This window comes from Myotis daubentonii, chromosome 7, assembly GCF_963259705.1.
Source record: "Myotis daubentonii chromosome 7, mMyoDau2.1, whole genome shotgun sequence".
Lineage (NCBI taxonomy): Eukaryota > Metazoa > Chordata > Mammalia > Chiroptera > Vespertilionidae > Myotis > Myotis daubentonii.
The window spans coordinates 85,636,322-85,653,948 of NC_081846.1; the positions used below are offsets into that span (position 1 = coordinate 85,636,322).

Below are 17,627 nucleotides of genomic sequence, written 5' to 3' on the forward strand. Positions count from 1 at the left end.
GAGGTATGTGTCTGTGTCTGGTGCAAGTTCCTCAGCCAGGGACTTGACCCCTCCAGGTGCAGGGAATTGGAAGAGCACATGAATGACCACAGGTAGGTGGGACATGCTTTATTATGAACAAAGCAGCAACAACTGGCTGGTCAGTGGCACCTTATACACGCGCTCAAACAAAAGAGGCCTCCTGCCAATTCGTTTTGTCCGTGCTATGTTAACATAAGCAGGTTATTTCAGGGTGCGCCTGCGCAGTAGGGATAGTGGTACGGCTGAGTCATTGCCTGCACGCATGCATATGGCGAGTGGGCCTTTAACCTCCGGCATACTCTGGTCAGGGCCCCCACAGTCTATCATTTTACTTTGTTTCCAATCCCAGAGGTTTCCCCGCGTGCTTTCTCCTGCCTCCCTAATCTATCACCAATGGATTTCATGCAACCCATTTACGTTACGTCTCCTCCTTTGATGGAAATGTATAAAACAAGGTGAGAAACTGCCATTCTCTGGCGCATTATCCCAATACGTTGAGATTCTGCTTTCCAGCAATTGTGGACAGTTTGGCTCAAATAAACTCACAAAAATTCTTCCCATTTTCTAATGTTTCTTACGCTAACAAGTTTAATAACATGTATACCTCCTATGCACATGGGAGTGGCTAAAGCCATCGTCTGAAATACCACCTTCAGCTAAAGACAAAAGCTGATGCTGGGGTGGAGAGTCCGTTGTGGGAGGTAACCAGGAAGAACAGTGACCAAGGGTAAGGTTGCCACTGGGTTCCAGTGCAGGTCTGGCTGGGAGGCCGAGCCCCTTACCAGTGAGATTCCCCTTACAAATATAAGTGTCATTTACAAAGGGTAATTCTTGATTTTCAGAGCCTCTCCCATGTCTGCGGTTTCTTAAATTACCCAGCCTCATATAACCACTACCCCCAAAGAAGCATATTTTGGGGTAGTGAGCTGCTCCCCTTCACCTCCCCTTGGGAGCCAAGACCCAGGAAACAGAATTGTGCAAGTTCAAACATCCCCAGCCTGGAGGGAGGTGTGTGAACCAGTTTGTTTGCACATAGTCTGAGGCCACTGACCCCACCTGTGCTGGGCGATGCCATGACCCTCCTGACCTTAAGCAGCCTTAACTGAGTCCACAGTCCACGCTGTGCTGAGTGAGCGCTGGCTGCCCAGCCTGGGCCCAGCGGCAGAAGGAGCTGCACGTGGAGAGATGGCAGCTGAAGCCCCTGGTGAACAGGACCCTGCCTTAGGCTGCGGAGAGTCCCCCAACACTAAGGACCCCCAATCAGGTGAGATGGGCACTAAGGTGCAGGAGGGAAGCTGGGAGGGACACAGTATAAGCACCCCAAGTTGTTACTGGTGAAGTTGAAACCTTGGTTCTTTTTGTTTTCTTTAATGTTTTTATTGATTTTAGAGAGAGGAAGGGAGAGAGAGAAACATTGATCTGCTGCCTCCTGAACACCCCTTACTGGGGATCAAACCCACAACCCAGGCATATGCCCCAACTAGGAATCAAACCAGAAACCTCTGGGTGCATGGGACTATACTCAAGCAACTGAGCCCAGGGCAAAAGTGTCCTTGGTTAGGGAAGAGAGGATTTGGGGGTTTACTAGATGGCTGTAAACTGCTTGGCCATGTAATTATGTTTGTCCTGGCTGATTAGTGTCTCAAAGTAACCTCTAGCTGGTTGGGTTTTCTTTTCTCCTAAGTCAGGATAGAAGTTCCAGGACACATCCTTCTCCCAACCCCTCCATCCTCTTCTCAAACAAAATCCAACAGAGGACGTGCCATGACCTGGCTCTTACCATGAAAAGGTGATAGTCACCCAGGAGCGAGGGTTTGCTGCTGTAGCACACAGACCTTTCCAAATCATCTGACTCAAACAATGTGCTGTTTCTAAAAGCAACTTACGGTCGCTTATAATGAAAAGCTTAACAATAAGGCTAATAGTACACTAGACACAAAAAGCATGGACCAGAGGAAAATAAAGTAGAATGTAAATACAGTTGACAAGGTTAATACAGCCATGAATATGGGTCTGAGTATTATAGTAGCCATGGTAAAAAGGGAAATAAGATCAGTTATTGGAAAGGAGTAAGCATGCTAGCCTTTTATTTTCTCCTCCAAGCTTTGTATAGCAGGCATTGAGTGAAGGACAGAGTCATTTGCTCCATATTTATAAAAATTCAGAAGCAGCCTGGCCAGGTAGCTCAGTTGGTTGGAGCATCATCCTGATATGCCAAGGTTGTGGGTTTGATCCCCAGTCGGGGCACATACAAGAATCAAACCAATGAATGCATAAGTAAGTGGAATAGCAAAATCAATTTTAAAAAATTTAAATTCAGAAGCAGATTAAACAAGTCTACTTGGCTCACAAGGACCATTAAGAAAACAAAGAGTATGAGCAATATTAAAGCGCAACCCCGTGAGGAGGAGTGTGGCCCAGTATCGCTTTCTGTCTTGGCCTAGGTGTGCAAGGAGCTGGGTGTTCCCTCGATTGCACTGTAGACCAGCGTTTCTCAAACTTTCATGTGCACAGTCTCTGGCAGTTCCTGTTAAAATGTGGCTCTGATTCAGGAGGTCTAGGGTGGGCCTAAGACTTGGCAATTTAAAACCCTCCCAGGCCATCACGTGCACCACACTGGGCGCACGGGGCTGAGGCCCAGACTTCTGGAGTCGGTGCCTTTGCACTCCCCCAGCTGAAAAGCAGTGCTAGCCCCCCCCCCCCCCCCACACACACACACAGGAAGGACCTGCTCCCTGGAGGTGCTGGGCCAGCTTCCTACATTCCCATTGGCCACTGACGGCCTAGTCACAAGCCAAGACACTTGATCTCACACAAAAAGTCATGAAGTACTGTGGATAAGAAAAAGCGGGGGAAAGAGGGATTCTGTAGAAGTAACTCCAAAGGGTGATCTGATCACACAGGTCATGGCGGTAAGTCATGCCCTAGGCTTGTAACTTCCCTAGTAAAAGGTTATCCTGGCCTTAAGCAAACCCTGCCCATTGTTCGTGCATCTAAGTTAACACACCTTTGAAAAGCTTCTTTTCAGAGCCCTCAAGCAAACCCCCACCCTCAAGAGAACACAGAATCTTGTTAACTCTCCTGTAATCCAATCCCTGCCTTGCTGTCTCCCATCTGCATGGAATCTTCCTTAGTTCCAAATGCAGAAAAGCAGCTGCAAGCTGTCTTTCTCAGAAGCATTTTCTCTGTCTCTTCCTGTCTTGTTTCCAGGAAGATCCTCTGTGTGGCTCAAATGAATTGTTATAACATTTCTGTGTGGGTGTGGACTTTCTTACACTGACATACCTACTATGTGCCAGGGAGCAGAACACCCCACCCTCAGTTCTTTACCCACCCTCCACTTTAACAGCTGCCTTCAGAACCTTCTCCACACTTGTGCTGGATCTCCTCGACCAGCATTTCTCAAACTTCCATGTGCACACAGTCTCTGGCAATGCCTGTTCAAATGTTGCTTCTAAGATAACATACCTCTGAAATGTCAGAGGGGGAGGGGCTCCTTTCCAGACTCCTTAGGGCACAACCTCCCACCAAAACAGGAGACATGGCTCCCCAGTCCGCTGAGCTCAGAGAATGTTTCCTCTTGGGAGAGTTCATGTTTCAGCTGAGGACCAGACGGAGGGCAGCCTTATGCCAAGCTAGATTACCAACCTCAGGTGCAGGGAGATTGATGTAGGGGTGGGTACATCTCAGTGCCCTGTCTCAAAATAAGGTGCCATGTGAGAACAGAGTCTGTAGATAAATCCCAGGCCCCAAGCACACCTGTGCCAGCTTGCTTTCCAGTCAGTGCCCCTCCCTCACAGGCCATCCCCGTTGCTCACATGCCTGAGCTCTGGGAGTTTCTGACCTGACTTAACCCACTGAGTCATCACGGTGGCAGACAACCCTCCATTTGCCCAAATCACCCTCAAGACCCCTTGAATTTGTGGATGAAAAAAGGGCAACATACTGAGCCTGACAAGCTCAAGGGAGGCCTGCATGGTGGCCTTACAAACTCAGAGACCTAAAATAACCACACAGTATGGTCTGAACATAAAAATTCCTAGCTAAAGGAAAGGGAGTGGGGGATGTAGCAGAGGATAAAGGGGGATAAACGGTGACAGAAGGGGGCTTGATTTTGGGTGGTAACACAATACAATATACAGATGATGTATTAGAGAATTGTACTCTTGAAGCCTATATAATTTTATTTTATTTTTTTATTTTTTTTAAATATATTTTATTGATTTTTGACAGAGAGGAAGGGAGATAGATAGAGAGTTAGAAACATCGATGAGAGAGAAACATCGATCAGCTGCCTCTTGCACACCTCCCACTGGGAATGTGCCTGCAACCAAGGTACATGCCCTTGACCGGAATCGAACCTGGGACCTTTCAGTCCACAGGCCGACGCTCTATCCACTGAGCCAAACCGGTTACGGCCTATATAATTTTATTAACCAACTAGAGGCCCAGTGCACGAATTCATGCATGGGTGAGGTCCGGCCAGCCCAGCTCCAATCGGCAGATTAGGGCCAGGCCTGTCAGGAGGAAGAGACGGTGGGAGGTTGGCCAGCTGTCCTGCCTTGATCAGGGCACTATCAGGGCCAGGCCAGCTGGCAGGAGGGGCCGAGGGCCATTGGCCGGCCAGCCCTGCCCCCAATTGGGGTAGGGAGGTCAATTGGGGATGGGGCTGGCTGTAGGGAGGGGCTGTGAGTGGTGGGCCGGCCATCCCTGCCCCCGAATAGAGTGAGGAGGCCGATCTGGGAATGGCAGACTAGAATCAGGAGCAAGGGTTAGACCAGGAGTGGGCAAACTTTTTGACTCGAGGGCCACAATGGGTTCTTAAACTGGACCGGAGGGCCGGAACAAAAGCATGGATGGAGTGTTTGTGTGAACTAATACATGTTAACACTGCTGCTGGTGAAGGAGCGGAGGGGAGAGCAAGAGAACCCTCCGCTCTTCCAGCTCCGCAGGCTGGATAGAACAGCCGAACGGGCCAGATCTGGCCCGCGGGCCGTAGTTTGCCCACGGCTGGGCTAGGATGAAGGGCCATAGAGGGCGGTGGGGGGGGGGGGGGCGGGGGGGGAGGGTAGCCGCTCCACCCTCGGTCAGGGTGGGAGAGGCCGATTGGGGTGGGGCTGCTGGTGGGAGAGGCCATGGGAGGTTGGCCTGCCTGCCCCACCCCTGTTCGGGCTGGTTCACTGGCCACAGTGGGAGTATCATAGTGACCAGTCATTACGGTTGTTCCAGTGTTCCGGTTGCTGGCTTTTTATATATATAGATGTCACTCCAATAAATTCAATAAAATTAATAAAAATTTCTAACTAGAATCAAGCCATGGCAGGGACACATCCTAGGCCTGTAGCTTCCTTGACAAAAGTCAGTCTTGACCTTAACTGAGCCTGCCTACTGTCTTTTTGCATCTAAGATAACATACCTTTGAAATGTCAGAGTAATCTCCTTTTCCAGACTCCTTAGGGCATAACCTCCCACCAAAACAGGAGACCACAGACTCCTCATTGTTATCTGTTCCCTGCATAGCATCTCTGTGTGCTGTAAATGTTACCCATCCTGTACCCAGCAATGTAGATGTGTCTCTCTGATTGCCTCTTCATCCAATCCCAGCAATTTCCCCCTTTGCTTTCTCCCTTCCCCTAATGTACCACCGATGGATTTCATGTAATCCCCTGCATCTCCTCCTCTGACTCTAATGTATAAAATAAGCTGCAAAACTGCCATTCTCCGGAGTGTTTTCTGTCTGTAACCACACAATCTATGGGTCCGTGCTGCCTGTCACTACTTGAGCCAATTAAGCAGAGACAGGGTCAAATCATATATGCGCACTTACTCCAATACTCTTGGCAGAAGGTTACCCTCAAAAATCTGCTCTTCAGCCCCCCATAAACCAGCTGCGTATATAGGGTAGGACAAAGATTACATGGGGAAGTAGGGATTATGGGCATGGGGGAAGTAGGCTATGCAGGCTGGGGTGGGACCCCATTATTTGGGCAACAAAGTAGTTAATCTTTCCATGATAATAGGCAGTTCTTTAAACAAAATTTTTTTTTTTATTGATTTTTCAGAGAGGAAGGGAGAGGGAGAGAGAGATAGAAACATCAATGATGAGAGAAAATCACTTATCGGTTTCTACCTGCATGCCCCCTACTGGGGATCAAGCCTGCAACCTGGGCATGTGCCCGTGACTAGAATTGAACCTGGAACCTTTCAGTCCACAGGCAAAAATAGGCAGTTCTTGAATGAGAAGGGACCACATTCCCACGTCCAAGGTTGACTCCCAGGTCCTGGGGGTGTACAACACCCAGCCAGGTTAAAATGTCCCTTTTTTTTTTTTAGAGCCAGTGGAAGAGAGAGGGAAAGACACAGAGAAATATTAATGTGAGAGAAACACATCAATTGGCTGTCTCCTACAAGAGCCCCGACCAGGACCTGGGCCAGGGAGGAGCCTGCAACCAAGATACGTGCCCTTGACTGGAATCGAACCCGGAACCCACGGAGCCAAACCAGCTTGAATGTCCTTTCTTTAACCAGTACAAGGCAATCATGGCTAACAAAACATGACTACTATTCCCATCACCATAGCTAACCCCTAATATTCTATTTTTGCCCCCTAACAAGTCCATTGAGATTTTGCCTCCTGACAATTTTCAGTTTGGCTCAGATAGACTCATAAAAAATTCTCTATGGTTCTTACGTGGAGAAATGGCAGCCCCACTCCCTCCTCACATAGGGGAGCAGCTCCCTGTGCCCAAATTTGGAGGCGTCTCCCCACGCTCGGGTGAGAGGAGAGGTGAGCGCAGGTGAGGCTGCTGCCGTGGCTGGCTCCCAGGGCCTGGCTCCCAGCCAGCGCTGTCCGAGTGCATCAGGGCACACCGCTTCTCCTGGCCATCGCGCTTTAATAGTCAGTTAGAATATTTATTTTGTAAAATGGATGTGCGGCCTATAAATGTTGCATCAATCTGAGCAGCTGAGCGGGAACAACAGCCCTCTTCTCTCTGACCCGAGTAGGACGTGACCCTAGATTCTCATCCGGGGTGCGCCTGTCCTCTTAACCAAAGGCTACCCTCCTGTTTAGGAGACGGAAATCTCAGGAGGTGGCAGCCACGGGCTCCCTAAAGAGAATACCCACCAACTCCGGTGCCGACATGCATCAGAGGGACTAGTACAGTGGGCACTCCTCAGTCCCCACCGCCCTACCAGCTCTGGGGCAGGCAGGGGAGGAGGCCAGAGGTGGGCAGGAGCCATGGGGGGAGTTTCTCAGAGATGCTGAAGAAGGGCAGGGTTGGGAGTGCATTCATTCAACAGCTATTCACTGAGCACCTACTTATGTGCCAGGCACTGGGAGTACAGAAGTAAATGAGACAGAAAAACTGCCTGCCCTGCAAGAGCTCACATTTCCATGAGAGAAAACACTTCCTGTGCCTGGGGTGTGATTGCCCGCCTGGACCTGCCCAGTTAAGAATGTATCACCAGATCCCCTGAGGTTACTTTTCTCACGGCTTCTGCCAGGTCATCTTTCCGATCTCCCTCTCCAGCTCCCGGGGCGCCCCACAAAGATGCCCACCAGATCTCTTGGGTAGAATGCTGGTAGATCCAGGGATCCTTCCAAAAATGCTGGCAGATTTTAGCACTTCCATTTTCCAGGTTCTATGTCCTGTGCCACCCATTGCGGTTGCAGGAAGGGTGCTCGGAGATCCCCATCAGCTAGAGCAAGTATGTGGAGAGCACCTACTCTATGCAGGGCCCCATGCTGGGGGCACCAAAGGGGGCGAGAAACTGGTTTTTGTCTTCTTCAACTTTGCAACTCATTGCAGAGGCAACTCACCATCCAAAGGCAGGGACCGGGCAATGGGCACCCATGTCCCCAGCACTTGGAACACTGTAGCATTGAGGGCTCCCTCAGTGTTGAATGGATCAAGGACCTATAAGCCAGAGAGGGCGATGCCCTGGGGCAGGGTGGGGCAGGAGGGTCCCAGAAGAAGACAGGAGAGGATCTGGGCCCTGGGCCCAGGCAGAAGAGAGGGCTGGGAAGGGAGGATATTTTAACAGGAGGAAACCCATGGAGGCAGGAAAGCACTAGCTGTTCATGGGTGGGTCCCGGTGGGGAAGCGGGGGAGGGGAGGCCCCTCCCAGCAGCATTCCCACCACAGGGCTGTGAGAATGCTGCCTCTTCGTTGAGGCCCAGCCCCGCTGCCTCTGCCTTGGGGTTCAGATAACCCCTGTTAGGGCTTATCTCTCCAGCACAGGTTGGCTTCCTGGAGTCCTTTGAAGGTCTTTACCAGGGGCTGGTGGACTATGCCCCCAGCAATATTCCAGCGAGAGTCCCTGTCAGCCTCCTAGAGGAGTGGCCTTGGTGCCCAACTTCTCCCCCACAGCCCTGTTCTCTGGCGGGGAGAGGAAGAGCTGCCAGTAGCACCCTGATGTGAGGTCCTGGGTGAGATGGGTGTCCGATGAAGAAGACACAAACCTCTAGGAAGCGCCCAGGAGATGCCCCCTTCGTGCCTGCCCTGCTGCCTTCAGCTTGGGGACAGAGGCCGTGGAGGGAGGTGTTTGGGGTCCCCGAGTCCAGACCGAGGCAAGCTGCAAAGTGCCCCGCAGCTCCCGGAGGCCCAAGCACCTGGACACCCGGGACTACTGGCCCTAAGGGTGGACAAGGGACAGAGATGGGCAGGACCACCAAGGCCTGCGCGCAGAAGGAAGCAGGGCCCAGCTGGCACGTTGGCTTCTTACCCCTGTGCCAGCCGAAAGCCGCTGTGGACCAGCCGTGGGTCTGAGTGTCCCTGAGAGTAAGGGGCGGGTCTCAGAAGTCACGGCCTCCAGGACTCCCTCGTCCTGGTTAACAGGCGGTTGGTTCCCGAGTCCTGCGCACTTTACGGGGGAGAGAAGGGGCAAATCGGGAGGCTGCGGAACGGCCCCGAATACTGGGCGAGGGGGGAGGGTCGCGGTTGCCGCCGCCGCCCCGGGCAGCGGGTCCAGCGCGGAGAGGGGACAGGCCATCCCGCCACCGCACCTGGCAGGTGGCCGAGCCGGATAAGGGGCAGCCAGGGGCGGGCGGGCAGGCGGGCGGGGCGCGGGGAGGAGGAGGAGCCTGGGCCGGGCGCCGCCTCCATCCCGGATCCTTCAGCGGCTGCTGGGAGCAGCGGGCGGAGAGGTGAGTGACCCGTGCCCTGGACGGCCGCCGTCCGCGGGTTGCGCCCTGCCCGGAGCCCGCGACCCAGCGCTGCCCCTGTGCCCCTGTGACTGCGGCCGCCGGGACCCCCCACGTCCTGGGTGCCACGCCGCGCGCCCGCCTTCCGCCGAGCCGGGAGCCGCGTGCGCCGCGGGGGTGGCAGGTCCGGTGCCCCGCGCGGGGGACGGGGCTGGGGGCTGGCGGGGCGACTGCCCAGGTGGCCGGTCCCTGTTCCCGGGGTCTGGTCGCCGCCTCAGGGAGGGCCGGGCTGGGGGCCGGGGCCGGGGGCCGGGGGCCGGGGGCCGGGGGCCGGGGGCCGGCTTCCCCGCCGGGGCTTCCCGGCTGCTGCCCTGGCCGGGGAGGCGCGGGTCCCAGACCCCGTCCTTGGTGGGACGAGGCCGGAGCCCTTGGCTAGCACTCACCTGTCCTGTGCGTGTCCCTGAAATCGGGGTGGGCTGCCCAGAGAGGTGGTTGGAACCTGGGGCGCTCATGAAGGGAAGACACGGTGTGCGAAGCTAGCACAGGGGTTGGCGAAAGTAGGTCTGCAGTTGTAATACAAACAACACAATGATAAGTAATACAACAGTAAACTTTCGGGTACTCTGCCTCGGGGTTCAGATAACCCCTGGCCGGTCCTCCTGGGCGGGGCCGCTGAGCCCTGTGGGTTGAGCCCTCCATGAAATCTCTTTCCAGCATCTGCACCAGGAATGGGCCTCGATTTAAAACAGACACTCGCCAGTTTAAGTAGTTTTAAGGACCTAAGGCCAAGCTGGCTCTTTTCCTCCCTCTTGGGGTTTGGAGTGCTGAGTGCCTTTTTGCCACCCGAATGTTGTTCAGGGGCAAGAGGCGGGATCAGAGCCTGGCAGAGGGCACTGAGGGGCCTCCCAGGGGCCAGGCCACCTCCGGGACAGGCTCCAGAAGTGGGGGCTCTGACATCCCCCAGGGAAGTATGTCTGTCCATCAGCATGCAGTGACAATATAATGAATAGTAGGCAGTTATTTTGCATCTATCTGTGCCGGCAGACTGCTTTGCACACGGCCCCAGTTCATCCTCAGGGCGGGAAGGCACCATTATTCCCCAGTTAAGGATGGGGAACCGGAGCCTCGCAGAGCATGGGCGTTTTGCAGGGTTACACAGGGAGCAAGGTGTAGAGGAAGACGGTTCAAAGCCCGACTTGGGAGCCCAGAGGAGCCTACCTGTGGGAAAGAGGCATGTTCTCAGGATTGTGGCAGCCCAAACGATGCAAGTGCTGGAGGCCAGAGTTTTCACAGGACCAAATTTCTCACCTGGGTGTGTCCCTCAGTCACCTGCAAGGTCTGTTAAAAGTACAGATGCTTAGTCCGGCCAGCATGGCTCAGTGGTTGGGCGTCCACCTGTGAACCAAGAGGTCACGGTTCAATTCCTGGTCAGGGCATATGCCCAGGTTGTGGGCTCGATCCCCAGTGTGGGGTGTGCAGGAGGCAGCGAATCAATGATTCTCTTTCATCATTGATGTTCCTATCCCTCTTTCCCTCTCCCTTCCTCTCTGAAATAAAGTATGTGTGTGTGTATATATATATATATATGTATGTATCTTAAAAAAAATACAGATGCCTGGTCCCGTGAATCCCAATCAGCAGGGTGCACCCCCAGCCCCACACCCAGTCAAGTTCACCTGGGGAGCTGGGACCTGTTTTACTGATCTCTATGCCCATCTCCATCCCCAGTGGCCTGCGAGGGGCTGGCATGAAGCATGTGCTTAATCAGTATCTGATGGATGAGTGGACGTAATGGGGTTGGGGGGGGGGCGTAGAGAAGGTTTCCTGAAGGAGGATTTAAATGGTGGGCACTGGCCTCAGAGCCATCAGTGCTGAGCTCCCAGGACCTGGCCTGCTCACACTGGGACCACATCTCCAGCCTGGAGATGCCAAACATGTGGCTTCCTCTCCTGTCCATGTTATCCGTCCTTGCCCCATTGCTCTTCCCTCCCTGGATTTATCCATTATTGGGCAGGGCTCCGGGTAGTTAAAAAGTGAAAGTGAATGACCAAAGTCCACAGCTGCGCACCTCGGTGGTAGAAGCAGCTGAACTGACTGTAGGGACGGGCTCCTGGCTTTGGGATTAGATGGACCCAAGTCTGAATCCCCACTTGTGATGACCTGGGCAGTCTTCAGCTCTGAAGTTGTTTCTTCATCTGTAAAACCTTGCTAAGGTCTTTGCACCTGATATTCCTATAAATAGGGTACAATATTGCCTGCCTGTGAAGGGCAATGAGTTTAGGAGTGCAATATCAGATACTTCCCCCTTTCTCCCTCCCTCTCAGTTCCAGACTCATCACTCTCCTGGTCTGAACCCCTCAGTTCACTAGAGAAGGTGACTAAGGCCCAGAGAATGGCCTCCATTGCCCCCTTCTCTGTTGCAGAGCTGGCCTCAGGCCCAGCCTCAGGCCCTGTTCAGTGTCCTGGCCTAGGCTCCCACCCTGGGAGAAGCCTGCCTCCTCCTCATAGAACCTCAGCGGGCTGGGGTGGTGTGCATGTCGGCTGGGGTAGCGGAACAAGCTGTGCAGTAACATCCAGGCTCCCTGGGCCCCACCTGAGACTAGATCTACTTTTTCTGCCCTCCCCACCAAGCACAGTGGCCGGTCCTCCTGGGCGGGGCCGCTGAGCCCTGTGGGTTGAGCGCTCCATGAAATTGCTTTCCAGCATCTGCACCAGGAATGGGCCTCGATTTAAAACAGAGACACTTGCCAGTTTAAGTAGTTTTAAGGACCTAAGGCCAAGCTGGCTCTTTTCCTCCCTCTTGGGGTTTGGAGGGGTGAGTGCCTCTATTCCCCCCACACTCTGCCCTCGCCAACCCCGTCCCATTCCAGGAGGATGCGAGCCAGGATTCAAAACCAGAGCAGCGGTTTTCAAAGGTTCCGCTAGAGAAGTCGCACTTCCTGCCACAGCAGGGCCCACCTTCGTGTCCAACTTGACCTCCTACCAATCGGAGGCCCCCGCATGTCAGCCCTTCATCCTCGTCATGCCCCTCCTGCAGGAGCCACGGCACCGCTTCCATCTTCATCATCACTGAACATCAGCTGCCCGCGTGCCAGGCCCTGGGCCAAGCATGCTATACGTGTGAGCACATTCGAATCTTCCGATTCTTAAGGCATAGATAGTGTTCTCCCAGCTATTCAACTTTCCTGAGAACACACGGAACTCCAAGCCATTCTTTAGACCCCAAACGTGTGACTCCTAACCACTACCTGTATATCCTTGTCCAAATTCTGTCTCATCATTTACTCATTTAACAAATGTCTACTGAGCCCCAAGAGCTGGCTGAGTCCCACTTCTGGCAGGATGAGCGTCGGTTGTCATGTATGACCCTGTGAAATCCCACGCCCCCCCCCCTTTTTTCTAAATACAAGTGCGGGAGCTCAGCATCACTGAGGCCCAGGTCCCCAGCTGATGTGAGGCAGGATTCACAACCAGAGACAGCTCCCTGCTGAGCTGGAGCTATTGACACCCACCCCCCCCCCCCCCGGCCTGCTCTCAGGGCTCTGTTGGTGACAGGTGATTTATGCAAGATCGTGCACTCCTGAATTGTCACTTCAACCCAGGGCTCAACTCTTCCCAATCAGTGTGTCCTCATAAATCACCATTGTCACCGCGCAGAACCTGCAACAGGTGACATTAATTGTCCTGCAATCACGCGGCAGCTTATTCTTGTCTCCCTCTTCCGCTTCATGAGAGCCAGGTGGGATCTAAGCAAACAGAGCATTTTTTAAGCCTCCTGGCGCTATCAGATCAGGAGATTAAACTAAAACATCGCCCCAAGAGCATAAAGTCAGTCACAGGTGGATGTAATGTGGGGACTGGTGAATGTGCCCACTAAGCTTCCTGGGTGGAGTGGATGCCCAATTTCTGTGTAGACAGCAGGTCCCAAAGATGGTGTGCTGGCATCTGATGGAGTGACCCTTCAGCTGTTGCCATAGCAACCGATGCTTGTGGTGGCCGAGGGCCTGTGCCAAGGCTTTCTGGATGACCAGGCCTGCACATGGGTCAGTAGTTGTACACTGGACGCAGCGAGTGGGGGTGAGGGTCCATCACCATCTTCAGCAAATCAACTGCAGCCTGGGTGGGGCTGAGCAGCGCAGGTGAGACCCAGCCCTCTGTGCTGGTCCATGCAGATAGCTCCAGACTGGCCAAAATGTGTGGCACTTGGCACTGGAAGGGAAGGAGCAGGACAGTGCAGGCCTGGGCAGCCGGGATGGTAACGGGAGTTAGGGTGCTTCCCCCCGCCCTCTGGCCTTCCAGGATGGGGAGGTTAGAGGCTGGAGGTTGGAGACCTGAGCATGCTCTGCTCTTGTGAGTTCTTGCATAGCTGCTTTCTGTCCTCCCATAGCTTCTACAACTCTTCTTGAACATTCTGATCTGGCCTGGCTGTCTGTGGGAGCGGAATGGGGTTCCCAGGATTTGGGGGAGCTCAGTGAGAATCTCAGGGACAGATCGCAGCTGACCTGGACGACCCCAGGGACCGTGGGGGTGCCCTCGGAGCACCTGCCCACCACCTGGAGGGTTTGCTTTCAGAGCAAGTGTGGCTCCTGACAGGACGGCTCTCCAAGGGGCTCAGACCCCTGAGCTTTGATAGGGGCAGAGTGTCCGTGTTCACTGCCTGAGCCCGTGGGCCCAGCGGGCATCGACCAACCTCCCAGTGAGCAGAGCGCGCTGTGTGGGACTGTGCAGACAGGTGTGGCGGGCCCGCAGCTCCCTGCGCTCCTGGAGCTTCGAGTCTAATTGGAAAGCTGAAACGTGAGCATGCTCAGAGCAGAGCACAGCAACTGTGAAAACAAGAGAGTTCTAAGGTGGGGCTTTGGGGGCTTTCGAGTTCACTGTTTTACTTAATCATCCTGACAGAGAAGGAGTAACCTGCCCAGTCTCAGGGCTGGTACATGGCCAAACCCGAATTCAAACCCAGGTCTGTCTCACTAGATCCACCAAGGAACACAGCTGCTTCTCTGACTTCAGACAGGGAGAGCTGCTGTGGGGCGGCGGGGCTGGGAGCGCCTACCTGCCCAAGGCCCTTCAGGATTTGGATGGCCAGGAGGATGCCAAGACGCCAGGCGGAGGTAGCAGTGTTGGCAGAAGTGGGGAGCGGCAGGGGCCGGAGGAGGGGGTGGAAGATGAGCTAAGGGGCATCGGTCTGCATGTAGGACAGCGCTGGACTCCAGGGGATCAAGCATCCCGGCCCACAGGAGGCTTCTGTCCAGCAGAAGAGCGACCCCGGCCACAGCGGTCACCCATGCAGGCCCTGTTCTGTTAATGGCAGAGGAAACCTGTCTGGAGCCTGTGGTATATATTCTGGTTATCAAATGCCCAGGGTTACTCAGAGCTACAATTTTCCAAGATCACCAGTTTTCAAACAAGTTGGAAACAATCGAATGCTTGTCCTGAGACTGAAGTTGGCATAATTTGTGTTAATGATAGAGAAGCCTCCAAGCCGCTGGCCTCCCTGTGCTGTGGGCGTGGCCTCCAGTCCAGCGGGCAAGCCCTCAGCGGCGGGCAGGCGCCCGGGCCGCTCTGCCCTGGGACAGTGCTGGCCTGTCGGTCCCTCCCCACCACCGCGGTGACAGCAAAGAAAGACGGTCAGGAAGCCTTTGTTGGCACAAAATATGGAGAGAATTATCACTAAGCCTGTGACAGCCACAGTGATTGCAATAAATTACCTCCTCAGCAATTTATAAATTGCCACTTTCTATAGCCATTATGTTTGGCTTTGTATCCCGAAGTGTAAAAGCACTTTCTCTCTCTCTCTCTCTCTCTCTCTCTCTCTCACACACACACACACACACACACACACACACACACACACTGTGGTGAGGCAGTCTGCCCTGCTTGGAGGACATGTATTCATTTTATGTGCCCTGGGTTCTGCTGGTTGTCCTTCTTTCGTTCCTGGAGCAAACAGACTTGAGTCTGAGCCCTTACTTCTCATCAGTGAGGTTCCCTCCCCAAACAGAAAGCGTGGAGCCAGAACGCTGTGCAGTGCCCTCTGTAACCCATCATCAGCGACCGCTCCTGCACCAGCCTGTGGCCAGGAGCCTGAGTGCAGACGGAGGGGCAGCCTGCTGTCCCAGCCCCTGGGAGGTCCCTCACCTTCCAAACAGAAGTCAGGCTGCCCACAGGCCGGAGGGAGACGCAGGCAAGAAGGGTGGCCTGGGTCACAGTGGAGTTGTCAGGACTGGTGCTTTGGACCCTTGCATCACCAGATGTTGTGCAGCCTGTGGTGGGTAAGTGGATTAGGGCAGATCCCAGATGGCCCCCTGGGAGTGTGCGGCCCCTTCCCACCTGCCCCACCAGCCCCTGGCCTGCTCACGGTTCCCTGTCATCTCGGGGTCCCAAGGCCCTGAGCTGCCCGGCTTAATTCGGGTGCCTCTGACTTGCGACTGGCAGCATAGAAGGAAATATAATGAAATTCTTGCCAATATAAAATGGGAAATATCATCTAAACCTTCAGTCAGGAGCCTTGTTAAAGTAAAGGGTTCAGGATTTACCACCCAGTGCCTCCGGTGAGCGAGAGCCATGTGGGCTCTGGCGTGTTAGAGCAAAGTCATTAATGCCTCTGCTGCATTTCTGTGGAGACAGACCCGCTGGGAACTGTAAATTTTATTTACTGGTAACCATTTCTGGGTTGGTTTATCACAGAACTGCTGCTGTAAGTAATCGAACCGGACTTTTCTAGAATGATTAGAAAATCTAGATGTTGGTAAAAAGCCCTATAAATTATTCATTCACTTCTATTTTGCAAAGCGGTGTGGTAATAAACTGCTCTTTTCTGTTAGGCCAAATTTGCACGTATGTGCCTTGTGTGTGGTTTGGCTTGTGTGTGTGTGTGTGTGTGTGTGTGTGCTGAGCTTTTTGTATTCTTTTGTAGAAACGTCTCCGCCTTCCTCTTAAAAATATAATGATTTTTTTATGATGTCTAAGTAACAATTCCAGGCAGTATTACAAGAAATATAACAGGAAAATGTTTGTGAGCGTCCATCAGAAAGGGAACGTGCCCACAGAGAAAGTAGAAATGCACCCATTAAGATGCGTGTGGCTGTACTCCGGCTTTTAAGCCCCAATTCGAGACCAGCATCTTCCACCCCGTCTCCCCTCGGGTCAGCTGTGGGGATCGGGTCGGAGGAGGACTCAGGGGGAGCCTCCCTCTTACCTCCTGACCCCTCGGCCGAAGAGGGAGGGGGGAGGCCTGGGGCCCTGCTGCCGGGGTCTGGAGTCTGGGATAGAGGGTGGATTTGCAGAGCAGCTTGAGATGAGGGCTAGAAAGTGTGGGTTCAGGCAGCCCAGCAAGGGAGGGATGGCCAAGAGGAAGAGCAGACCCGTGTGGACCAGGTGACCGGCTATTACGCCACGACAACGAGCCGCCCGCCCTCGCCACCCTGGAGGAAGCTTGAATGCAGGGCCTGGACGGGACCAGGGCCAGAGCCAACTCTGGGGCCTTAAAGAAGTCCTAACTGGGCCTCAATTTTCTCATCTGCAGCACGGAAGTCATGAGAGCTTTCTGCACGTCAAAGCCAGCGTCGGGTCTTCCCATGTGGGCCTCGCCTCACAGAACCTTATCCTCTGTGACTCCTGAATTCTGCCCAGGAGCCACGTGCCAGCCACTTGCTGGCTGCTGGGCTGTGCCTCGACCGCTGCCTCGCTGTAGGGGCGGTGACTTCCCTGAAAGCGGCTTCTATTTGCATAGCAAATGGCCCACTTTTTGCTTAGATTATTTCAGATCCATAAAGTGGGAAGGATTTGCAGAAGCTGTTAGTTGTTTTACCTGCCTGGGAAATGTGAAGTATTGTATGAAAGGGTATTAATTTTAATATTAACATCAGCACGTGGGAAGGAGTAATGGAGATTATGGGGGCAGGGACCTCTCAGGGAAAGGGGGCGGGGAGAGGGGTTAATCCTGCCTCACAGAGGGGAGAGCTTCACCGAGGCGGCCCTTCCCCTCACCCTAGGCCTCCATCAGTTGGAGGGAAGGGACTCGACAGGCAAAAAGCTTAGGGCTCTGACCATAGCGGGAAAGAGCCTGAAGTTTGGGTGTGGTGGCCACTGAGAGGCCAGGAAGGAGCTGGTGGAAAAGGCCAAGGAGGCCCTCTGCCAGTGGCCACAGCTGGGCCTCACCTGCCCCTGGACGCCCTGCCGGATGGAGACTGGGCAGACTCCTCCGAATGGCTGCTACCTGCCCCCATCTCAGAAGCCCACAGGCCGGGGAGCCACTGACCCAGCATTCCTGCAGCCTCCTTCCCTGGATACCCAGGCACCCACGTACCCAGCTCCCACTGACCTGCCTCACATGTGTGTTTGGTTTTCCACTCTGTCAGAGCTGCGGGAGTCCATTGTGTCGCCCGTTTATTTGCAGCGTTTAAATACATAGGGGCATTATTTGTCTTCTGTGTTATTAAGTCTATCAAACAGGCGAGTG

The 17,627-nt window shown here is 53.9% G+C and overlaps 1 protein-coding gene across 1 annotated transcript in view; it reads left to right on the forward strand.

Moving 5' to 3' along the window:
• Nucleotides 1-1,172: 1,172 nt before the first annotated feature.
• Nucleotides 1,173-17,627, forward strand: part of STEAP3 (STEAP3 metalloreductase) — a 46,990-nt gene continuing 30,535 nt past the window's right edge. Inside the window, exon 1 of the mRNA XM_059704666.1 lies at nucleotides 1,173-1,285. Coding sequence (XP_059560649.1) covers nucleotides 1,207-1,285 — 79 coding nt within the window. The 5' untranslated portion in view covers nucleotides 1,173-1,206. The remainder of the gene's footprint in view (nucleotides 1,286-17,627) is intronic.